This window comes from Erinaceus europaeus, chromosome 2 (assembly GCF_950295315.1).
Source record: "Erinaceus europaeus chromosome 2, mEriEur2.1, whole genome shotgun sequence".
Taxonomy (NCBI): domain Eukaryota; kingdom Metazoa; phylum Chordata; class Mammalia; order Eulipotyphla; family Erinaceidae; genus Erinaceus; species Erinaceus europaeus.
In genome coordinates this window covers 117,324,936-117,344,629 of record NC_080163.1, presented here as the reverse complement: position 1 = coordinate 117,344,629, position 19,694 = coordinate 117,324,936, and the positions used below count along the sequence as shown (strand labels likewise).

Here is a 19,694-nt window from a genome sequence, read left to right as displayed (position 1 = left end):
TTTTTGCTTGGATAAAGTCTTATTTTTAAATTTAACATAATATCTGTGTATGTGAATAAAAAATATAATTTGATACTGACAGGGTACTGGGCTCTGCTTTTTTCTGCCAGTGATGGAATCTGTGGATCAGGCATGTAAGTCCAGTGCTATATGACTGAGTTATTTACTCAGCCCGCAAATTTATTTTGCAGATATATTTTTCATAATTTTTAAGTAAAACCCTAAGTTGTTCATTTTTAAAGATTTGTTAATTTATTTAGTGAGGGAGAGAATCAGACCATCACTACACCATATGAAAAACCGGGGATAACTCACCACTGTCACTGGTCATCTCTATCAGGAACAACATAATAGACCCCCTATGTGGGCCCCTACTGGATCTGGCCCTCAATGTGAATCAATAGTGGTAGGGAATGTTCCATTCGCCAAAGGGAGGTTGGATAGCATACTCTGCCTATCACGCGAGGATGATGGGTCCCGTAATTGGTGCAGCCTGGAATGTTCCTAGCTGTGACCATGGAATGTGAGCTCAGACCTACAGGGATGCAGAGGTTACATAGGTTTCTGTGCTGAATACGGGCCCCAGATCACATCAATGGGGTCTACAGTTAACAATATTTATATACCTTTCCCATATTTGGGAGCTACTCTCTTCCTCCCTGATCCAGCTTTCTGATCCTTTTTCCAACTATGACACTATCTCCCCAGACAATAGCTTAGATCACCTGCACATTAGATGTCAGGTGCAGGCAAAAACTAGTTGGGTCATGGGCCCCCTGGAATATACCTAAAATAGACCTACTAGCTTTTTCTAAAATGAAAAATCCAGATCTCCTCCATTTGCAATATTCCTGCCTTTAGGTTCATGAACAGTCAGTAATTTGCTCTGCTTTCTATCTTAACTCTCTTTTCAGCCACCAGGTTCTAGATGCTACCATGATGACAACCAGACTTCTCAGGTCAAACGACCCCACCAATATGTCCTGGAGTCCCGTCTCCCCAGATCTCTGGCCTACTAGGGAAAGAGAGAGACAAGCTGGGAGTATGGATGGACCTGTCAATACTCACATTCGGAATTGCGAGGAAGCAATTACAGAAGCCAGACCTTCCATCTTCTGCACCCCATAGTGACCCTGGGTCCATGTTCCCAGAGGGATAAAGAATAGGAAAGCTATCAAAGGAGGGAATGGGATATGGTGTTACAGTGGTGGGATTGTACCCCTGTTATCCTACGGTTTTGTCAGTGTTTCCATTTTATATATAAAAACTTAAAAAAAAAAAAACTGCGGATGAACACAGGCCCACACATACAAGTCCTGCACTCTACCTCTGAACTGCTTCTCTGGCCATGTCCTGACTTTTAAACCCACTGCCTTCCCCACACTCAACACTCCTGAGCACAACATTCCACAGTAGAGTGATTTTCTTTACTTTTAAATTTCTTTATTTTAGATAAATTGAGAAGGGAGGGAGAGATAGAGAGGGAAAGAGACAGACACCTGCAACCCTGCTTCACCACTCCTGAAGTTTTCCCCCTACAGGTGGGGAACCAGGAGCTTGAACTGGGTCCTTGTGTACTGCAATGTGTGCACACTTAGCCAAGTGTGCTATTGTCTGGCCATGACTGTGATTGTCAAAGCATAAACAGTACCCCTTCAAAGGGCAAATCCTTTCTGAGCTCCTGACATGGACAGCAGCCTCAGAACTTGCTAGGCCCTTAAAGAAGAAGAATTCCTCCCTGCCCCCCAAGGTACTGAACAGAACCTGTCCTAGAAGGAATAAGAGCACCAGCCACACATGATGAGAGACTCCACTGAGCTTGCCCTAGTAGCAGGATCCACATTTTTGTGGAAAAATAAAGATACAGAAGCCCTAGACATAGATACCTCCTCTAGCACTTGCCCATCTCAAGGTCTGCACAAAGTCAGCAGGAGGAAGTGCAGTGTGTGTAGCTGGGCCAGGAATGTATAATCCAGTCCCACATGCTAGACTTTAATCACATTCTTCTCCACCCTTCTCCTCCAGGTCTGTTTATTCATCTATATAACCAGAAACAATGAAAACAATGTAGTGGTGACAGAAATACTGACCAGGAGCCACACCAGGTACATGAGGCCTAGGTTTGAGCCTTGGAACCACATGGGAGCACCATGGATGGTGCTATGGTCTGTCTAACCCCCTCTTTCTCTCCCTCTCTCTCTCTCTCTCTCTCTCTCTCTCTCTTTTTCTTTCTTTGTTTCTCTCTTTATCTTTTTCTCTCTCTCTGAAAAATTAATAATACTAACATGTGACAAACTTAGGTCAGAAACAATAACCATCTTGGTGTCTATTTGGTCAAATACTTATCTTCTGGCCTACATAAAGCCCCTCAGGGCTGGGCTACTACTACATGGTTTTTTGAGTAAAAGTGTCAGTTGTGCTTCAAAATCTGACCAATAGCTGCCCCTCTCTGACACTGTCCCTGATAACATCAGACTCAGTTTATCTAACTTCATGCCTCTGTCCTGTAGCTCTACATTCTCAGCTTTCTGTGGTCTCTGGGCAGCACATTTTGTGCTATTTGTGTTTGTAAGTTTATCACAACTAGATCATAACCTCATTCAATGGATCAATCCTATTCTAATTGCCTCTATCTCCAGCACCAAGGAGAGTTCCTATTCATGGTTCATAGTCAGTGAATGTTCATAAAATAAACGCCTGACCTTAGAACTTAACACCTGTGTGGGGGAACCTTGCCACAGGAATGAAACCACAAATAACAGAACACAGGAACACACAAAGGCTGACCGAGCATTTAACACACCATCTGTCACCCAGTAGGCAATCAATGCCTGCTGCTAACCTGATTTAAAATTTTGAAACATAGCTTCAAGAGGATGATATATAAAAAAATTAAAGCACTGCTATTTCTTACAAAGAAAAAAAATACATATACACTTAAATTAAAATTGTGCTTAAGAGGATGGCACCACAATTCATAGGCTAAGAGAAAATATTTGCATCAGAGCTGGTATCCAAAATGTACAAAGCATTCTTAAAATGCATTACCACCATCACCAACAATAAAACACCCAACAAACTCAATTTAAAAATGTGCAAAGAACCTGAACAGTCACTTCACAAAAGAAGATGCCAAAGAAAATAGACAGATGGCAAACAAGTAGATGAAAAGTAGCTCCACATCATGTGTCATTAGAGAACTGAAAAGCTAAATAATTGTGACATTCCTCTCAGAATAACCAAACCCTAGAACCCTGACCACAACTAATGCTGGGTTAGGTATATAGCAAGAAGAATTCTCCCTACTGCTAGTGGGAATGCAGAACAGTGCAGCCACTTTTGAGGACAATCTAGCAGTTACTTGTGAAGTTAAACATACTCTCACCATATGATCCAACAATTGTACTCCTTGGTATTTACTGAAATAAGTTAAAAAAAACTTACACAAAAACCTACACAGGAATGTTTATAGCAACTTTGTTCATAATAGCCCAAACTTGGGACTTTTAGAAGAAAATCTTTGGACTCATTTCATTTCTTGGCTGACTGTTCACCAGGTTTGGATACATACCCACTTTCTCTTGGGCCTCCATGTGCTCATCCATAGAACTGCCACTTAATATTGGAATTGTCACTGTTGGCTGAAATGGAATACTTACTGGGAGATCTGTGAGAACCCCAGATGGAAGTATTGTGCCAAATTTGAGATTTTTTTCTGTTTGTTGTCCTAGAAAAATATTGCTCCGGGAGCCAGGTGGTGGCACACCTGGTTGAGCGTACATTACAATGCACAAGGACCCTGGTTTGAGCCCCCAGTCCCTACCTGCAGGGGGAAAGCTTCACGAGTGGTGAAGCAGTGCTGCAGGCTGATTGGTGTCTCTCTCTCTCTGTGTGTCTCCCCATTCCTCTCAATCTCTATCTTTATCTAATAAATAAAGACAATAAAAAATTTTAAAAAGAGAAAGATTGCTCCTTTCTGTTGGCTGTTTACTTAGTTATCTTAGTTTGATACTTAGTTATCTCAATCCAATACTTAGTTATTTTGGTTTCCTGTGTATCAAAGTTGTCTCTTCCCTGAGGGCAGAGGTGAATGTCTCAAGATCCTCTGGAGTTCTTCTGGGTGATCAGTGGGCTCCTGATGTCCCACACTCACTCTGGCCAGTCTGGTGGTCCCAGCTATACTCTGAAGCAGCAGAGAGGAAGTTTGTTTTTGAATCTAGAAAGGCTGCCTTCTGATGGTTCTTCTCTCTGATGGCTTTCCTCTCCAGAGGGTGAATCTATGCCCCAGGGACTCATCAAAATGAGTATGAGCCCCACTGATCCTTGGGAAGGCTGTCCTCACCCCCCTCTATCCTGACCTTTGAGATGGGGAGAAGCTGGGGCTGCCCCTTCATTGCTCTCCCACATGCTGCTCTCCAGGGGAGCTTCTCATCAGGAACTTCTGTTATTCTTAAACAATGTCTATAATGGCATAATAGCAACTGATACTGTTCTTTAAAAGTAAAGGATTTTTCCCTTTTTTAGTGACAGGTTTAGGTTTACAGGAACAGTGAGATGAAAGTAGTTTACACCAGCTAACTTCCCACCACACTTCCCCATGTTGCTGACACCCTGTATCAATAGGGAGCATTTGTTTTGTTGATGGCTATTTGAAAGGCACTTGAGATCTGTCCTCTCTCCGCCCTCTCTTTGGACAAGCCCCATGTAATCACACGGAGAATTCAAGCCAGGCTTTTCCACAAAGGACAGTCTGTTCCTGCATCAAGGTCAGATGCAAAACCTGTGGGGTTAGGAACCGTTCACATCTCCCATCCACACTGCCTGGGCTTTGCTCTTGGGAAGAGCATGAAACCACGAGGCTGGGAACTTGTATTTCCCCCACTGCCTGCGGTCTGTCCCAGGCAGAACATATGAGACATGGATTCAGGTGCTTGGGACCAACTCCTGCAGCAGGTACTGCAGCAGTGCCCCACCCCCACCCCAGCAGGTTCTAAGGCTGCCCTCCCTCCCATCTCACTGGTATGCAAGCTTCTGGAACCTAAATAAATTTTGCCCCATTCCCACGGTAAGAGATGAAAAGGTAATTATAGAGGAGAAGGACAGGGGAGGAGAAAGTGGGATGGAACTGCAGGCACCACAAGAAATCCACAGGAACGTGCACTGCTGGAGAGGGAAACTCTGAAGGCTCCAGCAGTTCCCAGAATGTCCATGCCAGTCCCTGCCAACTAGAGTCTGCCCCTAGCCTCAACCCACCATGTGCTCCCCTGGGAGCACTCAGGCACTTTTCCTCCTGTGAGCACTCATGAGTACTCACACACTTAGGCTGCCTGGGTGATAAGTAAGGCAGAACCCTTCCACTTCCCAAGCTGTGCACAACTCCCACTCATTTAGAAAGGAAACATTTTCCATTCTGGCCCTAAATGAGATATTCTCTGGCTATATAAAAGAAGAAGAAGAAGAAGAAGAAAAATTTAGTCATTAAGCTGATTCCTTGTACATTTTAAGATTCTCTTTCTGCCCAGCTAGAAGATGGGCTTACCTAGACCAGGGAGAACAGAAGCAACCAGTGGCACAGCAATATACAAATAATGTCAAAGGACATAAATTATGGTGATGTTGGGTATTATACAGCAAATCCTAACAAAGAGATTATTTTCAAAGTTAACGCAACTACAAAACAATGTGATTTTAACAATAACTATTGTCTTCTTGAACCCTAAGATAGCAGGAACCTCACATTTCCACTATAGAGCCTATATTTCCCCCAGTCTTGGAACCTTAGGGTGGGGTGCACTTTCCTGCATGCTTCTCCTAAATCATACCAAATAATATTTCACCTGCCGATCTCAACCTAATCAACGCAACAAGTACCACCTCAGCATGCTTCACTTCAGACTGTGTCCAGAGACTTCAGGTGTGGAATGACAACCCTTCAGCTTCATTACTCGGGTGAGACCTTTCCTTTCATAGTATTCTCTAATTCCATTCCAGGAGGCTCATTTCCTAACAAAGTCCCACAACCTAGATATAGGCTGGTCCCGTGAGATAGAGTATATGTTCACATGTATCCATAAACTAGGGCAAAATATATACCTGAAAGCAAAAGTACACAATAGTCTGCAGTGAGTAACCCCCAACACTTCATCTGCACTATACCAGCCTTTAGGTCCATGATTGTTCAACAATTTGTTTGGTTTCATATGTTAACTCTCTTTTCAGCCACCAGGTTCCAGATGCCAGCATGATGCCGACCAGACTTCCCTGGACAGACAACCTCACAAATGTGTCCTGGAGCTCCACTTCCCCAGAGCCCCACCCTACTAGGGAAAGAGAGAGGCAGGCTGGGAGTATGGATCGACCTGTCAATGGCCATGTTCAGCAGGGAAGCAATTACAGAAGCCAGACCTTCCACCTTCTGCATCCCACAATGATCTTGGGTCCATACTCCCAGAGGGATAAAGAATAGGACAGCTATCAGGGGAGGGGATGGGATACGGAGATCTGGTGGTGGGAATTGTGTGGAGTTGTACCCCTCTTATCCTATGGTTTTGTTAATGTCTCCTTTTTAAAAATAAATAAATAAATAAATAATAAAAGGGTGGGCTTACTGAAACCTGCCCTCTGTGACCATAGGTCTCATCTTAAGAGATGGCCTTTCAGGGATGAATTCATCCTCGGGATTTCAGAGAAGCATCACCTGCCAGCCACCTGGATGCAGCCGGGCAGTGGTCCACCCTGGTGGGCTACAGTGCAAGGCATCAGATCAGCACAAGGGTCATAAAGGATGGTCCCAGTCCCACTACCCTACCATCCACTGGAGGGCTATAGTCACACTACCAGACTCTTGTAGAATTCCATTGAATTTATAGGTCCATAAGAACAAAGCAGATGCTATCTCCAACCTCTCCTAGCCAATCACAAACTGGACCCTTTGTTCCTTTCCCTAAGGGCTGACACCCACAGCTCCCTCCCCAGTGAAATTCACCAGTAGATTCAACAGTACAGTTGTGTGGTAGGACCTTTACTCAAAGAAAGTCTTAGGAATTGAAACCATTTGGGCTTGGTGGGTTTGAGAGGGAGGAGGGAGAAAAAAAGTGAAGCCAGGGATTAAGGTGGCCTTGAGGGAAGGGTGGCTGGCATCTCTCTTTTTAGTAGGAGCTCACTTCACCTGCTCCCTTGGGAAAGGATTTCATTCCATTTTCTTGAGGCTCACTAGACATCTGGAGAGAATAAATGAATGACACACAGAAGTGCCCTACTCTGTGACCTCCATTATACTGAATATGTGTACACAGACTTGGCCTCAACCAGGACTCTGAAAGGAATCCACTGGATTCTCTGAATTTGGCAGGAGCTATGACATCCTATGTAGAGATCAGGATTTCCCGGGGTTACCAACTCTGCATGCAGCCTGCTCTGTGTGGGGTTTGGAGTGATGAGGATCACACAGCCAGGGACAGATCCATCATGCCCCCAAGCCTGACTGGCCCCTGCATGTGTCCATGTGTGTCTGCCGACAGAACAGTAACTGGTTTCTATGGAACATCTGCCCCCTCCCACCACCTCTCTCAAAGAAGTCAGATATAAGGATAACACACACACACGGAGAAGGAGAGGGAGAGAGAGGGATAGAAAGAGAGAGAGAGAGAGAGAAGTTAAGAAGGAAGAAAGAAGAAAGAAAAAGATTTTTAAAATCTTAAAAGTTGAAAGAAAGCATGTAAACTAGTTTCTTGGTTCAGCAATCTCTAGATTCTGAGCCCCTGACCCAGTTTAGCTTCTTTTCTGACTAACAAACTCCTGGCTGTAATTTCAACACTGATAGACAAGTATTTTATTATGGAAAATTTTATGGTAAAGCTCTTCATGCTTCCATGACCACTAAGGAGAAAAAGAAAACACTTTAAAGTGGTTTTCGACGAAGACCTCACATTTCCATCTGATTTAGTAAAGTGAATGGATTAGTTGTATTATATTCGTGTAGCATTTCACAAATTCTGATATTTTGGTAAATTAAAAAGGGGGAGCATGTGAACTGATTATGTCCAAAGGCAGGCAAGAAGAGGGATCACAAATATTTTTCTAGGGTTGTTTCCTAGGATTGTTTCAGCATCTGAAGTACTTTCTAGAAACCAGAATCTGTCTTGATATCAGTCTTGAGCTCCCCCCATCCATGTGTAGAAAGTGCCTCTAATGATCCTTACAATGTTGGGTCAGGGGGCTGGGTGGTGGCGCACCTGGTTAAGCACACATGTTACAATACTGAATCAGAGGTGCAAGTGGGGAATGGTAGTGGGATATTATAGCCATAGAGGTTGTGCAGTGGGTGGACTTGCAAGTTTGAGGTCCTGAGTTGGACCCCCAACACCTTACATGCCAAACTGATGTCCAAGTGCTTCCTGTGCATAAATAAACAAATCTTTTTAAAAACTGAAGATAATTACTGGGGTAATGTTTTCCTAAAATCAGGAACTACCAACTAAGTCCGGGTGGTAGCAACGCACCCTGTTAGCTTCATCACAGCTTCATCAGGTGTGAGCTCAGTCCTGCTGCACTTTCCTGGCTGAGGAGGACATGGGTGCTGCTTCCTATATGCAGCCAGTTCTGCTCCTCTGAGGCATATGCTGCAGTTGTCAGTTACCTTAAAGGTGTAAAAGCAAAAGCCAAGATAGCTGCTCTAAATAGAGCCTGTGGCCGGTGGTGTGGGCACTCTGATGGGTTTCAGTAAAAATACCACCTGATTCAATATCATGAGGGTCCACAATCAAACAGTCTGACAGGTTGCTAACAGGAAATCAAGGTCCAATCTGTAAACTTATTCACTTAACAACTTGAGCTGCCTGGTGTTTGCTTCCTGGCTTCATGAACATGGAACACTCACTACATGTCCCTCAGAGGGGTTATGACCTGGTGGGAGATGCTCCAAGGAATTATGCCAGGATTAAATTTCTAATAATAGTATAAATGAAGCTCTGAATGCCAAGATTTCACAACCATTCTTACACTTGAGGACAAGGACGCCAGACCAAGACTCCCAACAATACAGGCAGAGGTTCTGCAAATGAAAATCTAAGAATGGAAATTCTTCCCCTTTCAAAAATGATGCTAGGTTTACAGTGACAATAAATGGATTTGATAAAGGGAGCAGAGGGGCAGGGGTCTGAAGCATGTCCTGAATGGGCTCCAGGCTCGGTCAGCATCTTGGACAATCCTCATAGCATGGCTTCCACTCATAAAATGTTTCTATAAAGTGACCCTCCTACCTTCCCACACTGCCTTCCTATGCTGCACAAGACGTACTGGTGATGTGGGTGGTTCTGAGATGGGACTTAATGGTTAACAGAGACAAGAAAGAGAAACAGTGCTTCAGCAGAAAGTGGTCCATGCCGGCCCCATGCCCTCAGGCTAGATTGCCCTGACTTGTAGAACCACCAGAACAACCAGCACTTCATTGGAGAACTCTTTTTTTGGTTAAATAAGTAGGTGACTAAAACAGCCATTTCACTGATGTATATGTGTGTACATATACACATATAGACACTCATATATACATAAAATATAAAAGGAAATCTAGAGCATGCATGAGAGAGGATGGACAGACACACACACACACATACACACGAAGACTCTATGTCATAGATTGTGCTAAGAAGTTGAAAACATTGGATGAAAGCTTAAAAGAAAGATAAATCAAATTTTTGAAGACATTTATTTTGGGCCAAAGGACAGCTCACTCATTAGGGTGTATATCTTACCAAGTGTACTGTCAGAGTTCAAGCCCCTACACCACCTGGGAGCACCAGAGTAAAGCACCGGAGTAAAGTCTGGTGCTGTGGTGTCTCTCTTCACTGCCTCAATCTACTTAACATAAAATGAATGGAAAAATTTATCCCAGAGGAGGGGGTTTATTGCACACACATGAGGCTCTGGAGCCACACATAAATCTGTTTGGTTCTTTTTTTATAATTTTATTTATTGTATAAAGAGACAGAGAGGAACTGAGCAAGAACGGGGACTAGGGAGGGAGAAAGAAAAAGACACCTGCAACACTGCTTCACCACTTTCTGAAGCCTTCCCTTGCAGGTGGGGACCAGGGGCTTGAACATAGGTCCTTGAGTACTGTAATGTGTCCACACAACCAGGTGTGCCACATCTGCCCCCTATTTATTTATTTCTAACAGAGGAAGAGGTAAAGACCAGACCACTGTTCCCAGTGGTGCTGGGGATTAGACCTGGGCCTTCATTCATGTAAGCCCTATGCTCTAATACTAGATACCTTCCTGGACCAAGACAGAATTTTAACAACCTCCTTCTTGACTCAAGGACCCTAAGAGAGCAGAACTAACCATAGGTCCCTGTCTTGGGGTGGTGGCTTTAGGTCCCTCCCAGGAATATTTAGCGCTTCCTTATTAGGAGGCCCAAGTACATCCATTCATACTAATAGCCTACCATAAAGGTTTTAAAGACTACTTTTCTCCCATTTTCTTTTCTGTGAATGGAAGAATATGAGGGTTTGGACATACTGTTTTAATTAGCTTTCTATTCTGATTATAAGTAAACATTGTCCTCATTTATAAAAAATTCTATACTGCCACTTGTAAAATATTTCAACATTTACCAAAGGACATATGTTTGAAATCTGTGACTTTTCACATTAGATTTCTGGATTACATGTTGAAGGGGTAGATGGCAGACACATCTCACCTCTGATGAAGCAAAACCCACAACTCCCCTGGAAACCACTAAATTAACTCTGTGTTAGCTCAAAGCCTGTTGGTCTTTTAGCTTTTTCAGTTGGCCAGTGGCCCTAGTCCCCCCGCCCCCCGTGTGTGTGTGTGTGTGTGTGTGTGTGTGTGTAAGACAGAGAGAGAGGGGGGGGTGTCTCTTTTTCCTCAGGAAAATCTACAGCAAATAAGGAGGAAAGATAATGCAGCTACTACCCTAGAAATTCTGGAAATAACTGCTTTAAATAAGACCCTCCCCAAGGCAAAAACAACCAGGGTGGAAATGAAGAAAGAAGCCCTCAGTTTACAAACCATTTGAAAGCAAATAGCTGAGAGCAAATGATTCACCAAGAAACACTGTACCCACCCACTCCATCCCACCCCTATCTTCTGAGATTTTTAGAGATCAGCTTCATGATTTAGGAGAACACTTCAGCATGCACAGTAGCATAGAGACATTGTTTCTAGCATAAAAACATACCAGTCTCCAGAGCTGACTGTGTTTGGAGGCTCCCCTCCCATTACTGTAACCATGTAGGAGGCTTTCTATGGGCTCAAGAAGCAGGGCCTGGTCTGAATCCTATAGTGTCACTCCCTGAAGATCTGGGTGACCTACACCCTCCCTGAGGTCTTCTTAGAAACATACATCAGGGTTCCTGCCACCCTCCCCCACTGTGAAATCCCAAAGCACACTACATACCACACCTTAGGGCCACCACTTAGCCAGCACCATCAGTGGGACAACTGTCCACTCTGTATTTATTGCACTGACAGTATTACAACAGCCCCATTAGTCTAATATGTGTACTATGGTGTTTCATACATAAATAGTGCTATTTTAAGCAAAAGACAGAACAGCTCTAGGAGCAGGGACAATTCCATGGTAAAGGCAGAGTAAAGCGTAGTGTCTCTTAGGTCTTTAGAGCTCACATTTCTCCCCAGAATCTGACAAATCAAAGCAATAAAAAATCACATGCATGGCTTGATTGGCCTGTATTTTCTGCCTCATTCTAAAACTGTTGCAGCAACCTTCAGGGCTGAGAGGATAGTATGTGTGAGGGACTCTTGTGTGGAAGGAGTGGACCCCCCCCCCCAAGGCCTCCAGTGTAGTGTCCTCCACCACACACACACACACACACACACACACACCCCTACCCATCCCTTCAATATACTCCTCAAGTTCCTGGTCTTTTAGCTCACAGACAACAATTGAGCAAATACAATTTGGGGCCCAGTCACTCTTCCACAAATATTTGTCTAGCCTACATTATTCTTCCAGCAAGGAACACATCACATGCTAGCTACAACAAATGAATGTACCTGTTGGGGGCACTTGTGGGAGTGTTTTTAATGTTTGAATTGTTAGAGAATTTAAGTTTCTATCAGGCATTTCCCTAAATGTTTACCTAGCTGGGATTCCATATCAGTAAGGGTGGAGCAGTGCCCTTCCCACCCAAACTGTACTTTTATAAAAACCGGCATGCTGAAGCATTATTCTGGAGAAGCAGTCCATTCAGTAGAAAAGACCACTTTGTCACCATGATCTTGCCCCAGGGCCCCTCAAAGGAAGGCACTTCGAGTGGGATGTTTCACCTTGTCTGTCTGCTTGCACTTTCTTTTCCCTGACACCGTCCCTCTACATTTCTTCCTGGAAGAACACAAGCTCACAGACAGAAGCTGTGCCCATATAAAACCTCTTGCTACTCTGACATGTGGACCTGGGTGTCTCTACTGCACATGGCCTAGCGATGGGCAGGCTGGGGGTTAGATGGCACTGAACTGCTCTCCCACATGGCCATCAACAGGACACTCCTAGAGAATGCCACTGTAGGACCTGTCCCAGTAGTGCACCCACAGAGATGAGCTGAAGTATAAAGGAACCAAATGACAGCACCCTTAGTGAGCAGCCAAAACACAGCCCAAGAAGGCACACCAGACTCAGCCCCCCGACATATGATGTTCCAGACTAGTAGCAAAACTCACAGGCGAGGGGGGTCGGGTGGTAGCACAGCAGGTTAAGCGCATGTGGCACAAAGTGCAGGGACCAGTGTAAGGATTCCAGTTCAAGCACCTGGCTCCCCACCTGCAGGGGACTCACTTCACAGGCAGTGAAGCAGGTCTGCAGGTGTCTGTCTTTCTCTTCCCTTCTCTGTCTTCTCCTCCTTTCTCCATTTCTCTCTGTCCTATCCAACAACGAACAACATCAACAATAACAATAATGGCCACAACAGGGCTACAACAACAATGACAACAAAAGGGGTAAAAATAATAACCACAACAAGGCTACAACAACAAGGGCAAAAAAGGGGAGAAAAAATGGCCTCCAGGAGCAGCAGATTCATGGTGCAGGCACTGAGCCCTAGCAATAACCCTGGAGGCAAAAAAAATATAATAAAGCCTCACAGGCCAGAGACCAAAACAGTTCCCAAGCAAAGGATGTTTCTGGCTCTGAAGATCTGAGAAGAACAGAATGGATGTCATAGGTGATGGACAGAGACACACTGAATCCAGTCAGGCTCTGTCAAGAGACACCACAACCTTTCTTCTACTACAGAGAGAAGCCACACCAACCATCCAGGAAGCTGGTCAGGTGGCCAAGGGGCCAGGGGGCCATGTGCACACAGGGACATCTGGGCATCCAGCAAACCCTGAGAGTACTACAGTATATGCAAAACTGGTACCTAGCAGGTCAATACACCCAGAGACATGGTAGGGGACGACAGTGTACTATGCCTGAAGACACCTAGGGGGCCCAGGAACAGCACATTGAGTGTCCTTGTTTACCCAACACTGTACACAGTCAACCCAAAGACAGTTCCCCAGGTGATAGCCCATTGTGAGCACTGGCTGTGTGCAGAACCGAGTCAGGAAGTCATGTACTGAAGAGCTCTCAACATGAGAGTGAAGGCACTGCTCGTCTGAGGGCTCTCAAGAAGGAGCTCAGGCAGTGCTGTGCTCTCACTGACTGAGAGATGAAAAGGACTTGCTGAGACAAATGACACAGAAGGTCCCCTGAGATGCTGGATTGCTCTATCAGCTACCAGGTGACCTGGTTAAGGAAGTCTTTGCTCCCCACTGCTCCATAGTGACACTACGTACTTAGTTATGGTGGTGAGAAACAGACTTCTTGGCACAGAACGAATCTAAGATGCAACCCTGAGCAACTAGCAGAGAAAAGACTGCTAGGATGCATGGTAGTGATCCCACACAAGAAAAGGGTGTGGGCATCGGCAGAGTGTTTTCTAAATAATAAGAAGAGCAGCTTGGAGAGCAACGCTGCATTTTTCAGAGGCTCTACTCCCCACTCACCCAATTTGGAAGCAAAAGCTTTGTGCTGTGTGATAAATGACAGACAGAAGACGCCTGCGTAAACAGACCGTTTTGGTCCCTATTGAACACAGAACATTTTACAGAGATGTGAACAGAAAAGCACTTTCACAATAACTGTTCTGTAAATAGAACTGTTATAACTTTCCCCAATGCTAGTCATATGAAGACTGCTAATTTTACCTCCAGTTATTATCTTGAATAATCGTGAATAAAATAATGAACCAATGATCAAATTTCTGGCAACTGCTGCATCTTTGAAAATAACCGACTGAGTCAGACTTCTAGACAAGCTTCATCGCAAGTGCAGGCTTAAGAGCAGACACTGGAGATGAATAACTGTATTTTAAACTGAGAGAGGGAAGAAAGGAAGTGCACAATTAGTGTGTGGAGGTGTATTTATTCAGAAATACCCTGCACATTGGGTTAGAAACACACACTGTGTGGAGGTGTCTGGTTTTATCTGAAGACCCACACACCAAGAAAACTGTAAATGCACAGCATCCTTTAAAACTTCCTTTCAGCTCCTCCTCTGGAATGTGCCATGCACCCCTGTCACCAGCTTTACAGCTTTTTAAATGGCATGTGAAAAGTATGTGCTTGTGGTATGTGGATGTGTCTGTGGTGTTCCTGATACACATGTGTATCATTCCACCCTTCCTAACAAACATGGACACACCTCTGCAGACAGTAGCAATAAAAGAGAGAGCGAACATTGTCTTGATATTTTGGGTAGAGTTGGTAGAGCTCAGTTTTTAGGTTTGGTCAGTTGAGAGTCCCCATTCAGCCTGTGTTTTTAAAGAAAAACACAGTCTAATGCACTAATATAAAGACTTGCTCATTTAAGAAAAAAAAAGCAGGGGAGAGAGAGAGAGGAGAGAGAGGAGAGAGAGGAGAGAGGAGTGGCTGTGCAGAGGACTTGCATGAAAGAGGTCCCTGGGTTTGAGCACTGGAACCAATAGCCACTGCTGAGCAGAGCTCTGGTGAAAAAAAATAATAAAACAGTTGGATTAAGTAACATTGAAATAAAAGTTATGTGCATTAGAAAACAAACATTCCTCTGGGATTATAGATACAGACTTAATAAAATCAGGGCGAAGGATGGATGCTTATCTGCCCAGTGTACAGTACCCTCCAATAACATTTTATTTGTCAGTTTAAAGAATTAGTTTCTCAGTAAGAACACAGATGATGCATGTCACTTATTTTCAGTTTACTTCTCTTTTGGCTAAAAATACATCGAAGTGACTTGGTAAAAATGTATGTGTAATAATCAATACTACAAACATTTATTACTGAATAAGTAATGTGAATTGAAGAGGAGTATTAAACTGAGTCAAATAATCATGTTGGGTAGGTGTTCACTTGTGCCACAACCCAACACCTTCTCGTGAGAGTATTACTCTCCATGAAATGCTGATGTGGTCAGCTCTCACCAAAGATGCCCACTTTCTATTTGTTCTTTTGGGGAATCTGGGCATGTGGCTTTCATTTAGGTGAATGACATTAATAGTAAGTAACCTTCTTGGGCACTTGTTGCTAAATAAAAAAAGTGTGATTCATAAAGCTGATGGATAGTCCCCTGTCTTGTTCTATTTCTTGAACAAACTAAAGGCCACAAATTTTCCATTCTAATAGGAAACCTCTGTATGGAAACACATCAGAGCTTTGGGAATAATACTGTGAATGAAATGGCCAGTTTTCACTGAAATATGGACAAACCATATAGCATCTTCCTCTCAGAGATGCTCAGTTCTTACAGGGCATAACATCTGCATGTAAAGTATGCTGGTCACTCATAACAAGAACTTTTAAAGCTAACAATTAGCCAGATGGCCAAGTTAATGAATCCTTTTATTGCCAATGAATCCTTTTATTCAGCAGAAAGGGACAAAGCCACTACTACCTAGGACAGTGCAGATTTTTGTATCAGATTTTAAAAAGGGATTAGCTTAGCAAGGCCAAACAGACTCTCACATGTCAGTTTGCAGTCACTTGTTAGCAAGTTTCCCGCTGATGGAGCCCTTGGGAGTAGCTTGAGCCAGTGGCCCCAGGTTCTTAAGGACCCTCATCAAAACATGATAGCTCCCAGCATGCTTCACCTAGAGCCTCAGCAATTCCCACTGCACTTAAAACAGTCACCTCTGACAACAGAGGACACCGAATATAAGAATCTCTACTTCTGAAAAGGTGTTTGGGTTTCCTGGCATAAATACCCAGCAGCATTTCCCAGCATCACAAACCTCATTTGCCTTTTCTTTCCTCCTGCTTAATGCAGCAGATGAGAGACAGCTGGTCTTTCACTGCACAGGGCATAAAGGAAGCTGTCTCTCTCCATGCTTCCATAAGAAAACCCGGTTCCACTCACTGCAGGTTCTGATTTACTCATCCCTGAGTGAGGCACACTGAAGCCAGCAGCCAGTTGCTGCAGCCTTACCATCCTAAAAGAAGTCAGCCAGGGCAGCTCTTGCAGAATAAATGATCCTGGGATTCAGACATTATTGGAATCGTAGCTAATTGGAAACTGGACTTATCTTCCTGGAATCACAGTGGTCTGTCTAGCTCTCAAGCCCCTAACTCCCTGGCAATTAAGATGTTCTCAATTGCAGCAACACCCCCCAGATGCTGATATAACATATCCAAGAGAAGTGTTTCACATGGAAAGGCAGCACAGTCCTAGAGATGGAGAGTGAGGAGCGAACAGGGAGCAAGTGTCAGGGGAAACTGCAGTGGGGCACTAGTAGACAGGGGCCCCATGGGCAGTCTACCTGCTGCTGAGGCTCTGTGGAAGTGCACCTCCCAGATAGGAAAAGTAAGGAATTAGTCATCCAGACTTACCGAGGTTGGACTCCTGCTGCACTGCGTGCAACCTCCACATGCACAAGCAGAGGCTTCTCACTGGGGCGGGCAGGCTGGAGACACACACACTCCGGGGTGGTTCAGATCATTGCCAATGAGGAAGGCCAGAGAGGCAGAGGGGGGTGTCTCTCCAGACACAGTCAGCACAGTCAGCACGGATGGGACCCGTCTGCTTGGGCGCTGCTGGGAGAGTGCACTGCAGCAGGGGGGCAGGCATAAGATTGCAATGCATGTCCCACATACTCCAGCATCACGGAAAACACGGATCTGGAGCTGAGTATGTGTGGACGTGGGGACCACTGGCACAGCAGAAGAGGCGGTGCTTCACTAATGGAATTAGCAGGGAGACGGATGCCTTAATTGCAGTGCAGAGCTCTCCCCCAGGACATCAATTACAGAAGCAGGTGCCTCTGTCTCCTGTTCTTTCAGATGAGCATCTGTAATCTCATTTCACAAATGATCCCTGTTCAGTCAGGAGCCACCTATTGTGATGATATCATTTGCTCCAGGAGCCATAAATGGGCAACTTCCTGGGGAGCGTCACGCGCTGACGACATGGTCTCTATAAAGTAGTGGGCAGCGTGCCACCCGGGTGGCTCTGCCTGATGCAGAGCGTGCTAAGGTCTGGGAAGTTAGAGAGGGCAGCTCTCCACTCAACAGTCTACTCCCTGAGAATTCAGACAGGGAAGGAGGCAAAGAAGAGGAGGAAGCAAGGCACAGCCCACGTGCCTGCTGTACAAACTGCCTCCCATAGCCCCACGGAGAGGGGAAATATTCCTGAAACCACATCTGGATTGTGTTGTGGTCAGTGACATGTCACATGCCACCCTCACCTGCACACACCTCCCCTCTAAGCTTATTCCTGGAAGGAGGGGTCTGAGCCAGAAGCAGAGTGGAGGGGGCATCCATGGAGGCAGTGCCTCAACCATGACTCACATAGCAGCATAACCTTCAACCCAGATGCTAACTCCCAGCGAGCGGTTTCTTTAAGTGAACATTTGGAACAGCCAATGAGCTGGACTTTATTTATAAACACCCTTAGTTCTGTCATCATCTGTTCCACGAGGAATGTGGATATGAGAAAGGAGCACAAGAGAGATGCTGAATGGAGTAGCCACGTGGGACTGGTGAGGCAGGTGCTCAGGCTGGTGTCCCAACAGGAACTTTTGAACATCTATTTTTTCAACAGCTTTAGCCACCCCCGGAGAAGGCAGAGCTCATAGGAACTTGTCTCCATTTGTCCAAGTGCTCTGTGAGTGAAGACTGGTGATCACTTGTGGGCCTTTTACACTGCCTCTTGCATCTCCTTCTTGGGGAGACAGGAGGCTTAACTATGCCTTGAATATGGGGTACTGGCCCAGAGGACCCCCTACAGGCTGGGCCCAGGATGCTATGTGATCATTTTGGAGAAGCACAGGACTGGGTCCAAAGCCTGCCTCCTTCCCTCCTCCCCCTCTCCCCCGTCTCTCTCAGCAGCAGCACTGGTGGTTGGTGGTAGGCCAGCCCCAGAAGTCGGGGGGCAGGGGCCCAGGGTCAAGCAGCATCAGATCCAGGCCCACAGGTTATTCAGGATACACTGCAGTCTTCTGAAAGGCGAGTGTCCTTCAGCAAGGACCGCAGGTGACTGCCATCAGGAAATGAATAGTATACGCTTGCAAACTCAGAATATAGCCTCAGTTGGAAACAAGGTCTTTGCAGAAGGAATTAAGGGCCCTGGAGTTCCAGTGGTGCAGTCAGTTAGTGCACGGTACTTATACAGGAATTAAGGGCCTTGTGATATGGCTGTGATGGATTTGGAGTGTGCTCTGAGGATGGTGACAGGAATCCTGAGAGGGGGAGAGCATGGAGAGCATGAAGGCACATGCACAAGGCCCCGAGATTGAGTCACAGGATAGACAGAGATGTCCACAAGCCTGAGAACACCAAGGACTGTTATTGTGCCTGTCACTGGAGAAGCAGGCAGGGATGGGCACCCCTAGACAGACTGCCTGCACCCTGTGCTTTCAGCCTTCAGAAGGGTAGGAGAATATTCTTCTGTCTTGGCCACAACCCTCCCCCCAGCCCACCCAATCTGCTATTGAGGTCCCAGAATATTAACCACCTGTGTTAGTCAGAGTCATTCATCACTTGAATTGTCTGGTGGGATCAGTAAGAACTCATCAGGACACATGCCTGGGGGACTCTCGTCTCTTCTCATGGGTTGGTTCACTGCATGCTGGTCATCAAGTTGGCTTTTTGCATCGATGTAGAACCATCAGTACCAACAAGTCTCTATCTTCTATGAATAGGGTTTCTGCTGGTGCCAAATAGAGTAGTGTGGCCTCTTGCCTTTCCTCACCGTCCTCACCACCTGACAGACATCTCTGGCTATCTCTCCTAGGGCTGGCCACCTACCCAACATGGAGGGTCCCTGCCCTGAGAAAAAGACAGGACACCTGGCACAGAATGAGCGCTCGGCCACATTCTGCCACAATGACTGAGGACAAAGAATTGCTAGAAGGGAGGAATATAAGAAGGATGAATTAGACTTTAACTCTATACCCCTGCTTCTTGAGGGAGGGAAGAGGAGAGAGAGAGAGAGAGAGAGAGAGAGAGAGAGAGAGAGCTGATAAGCAAGTAACTGACAGTGACAACAGTTCATGGTTTGTGCCACAAGCCACAGACTTGGCTCTCTGTCCCTGTGAGGGGGTGATCATCATTTTACAGGGAAGAAACCGAGGCTCAAAGAATGCAGATCTGGTAGGAATCTGGAGGTCTAGGGATGCTATTCCAGGATCCAGGCTCTGA

The 19,694-nt window shown here is 45.3% G+C and overlaps 1 protein-coding gene across 5 annotated transcripts in view; it reads right to left on the bottom strand.

Moving 5' to 3' along the window:
* Positions 1-19,694, bottom strand: part of DLGAP2 (DLG associated protein 2) — a 473,760-nt gene that overhangs the window by 266,133 nt on the left and 187,933 nt on the right. For 2 of the 5 annotated variants that reach the window (XM_060184967.1, XM_016191803.2), the window contains exon 1: positions 16,887-17,058. The exons of the other annotated variants lie outside the window; for them this stretch is intronic. In XM_060184967.1, coding sequence (XP_060040950.1) covers positions 16,887-16,926 — 40 coding nt within the window. In that variant the 5' untranslated portion in view covers positions 16,927-17,058. Of the gene's footprint in view, positions 1-16,886; positions 17,059-19,694 lie in introns of those variants that run through there. 5 annotated transcript variants of the gene reach the window in all.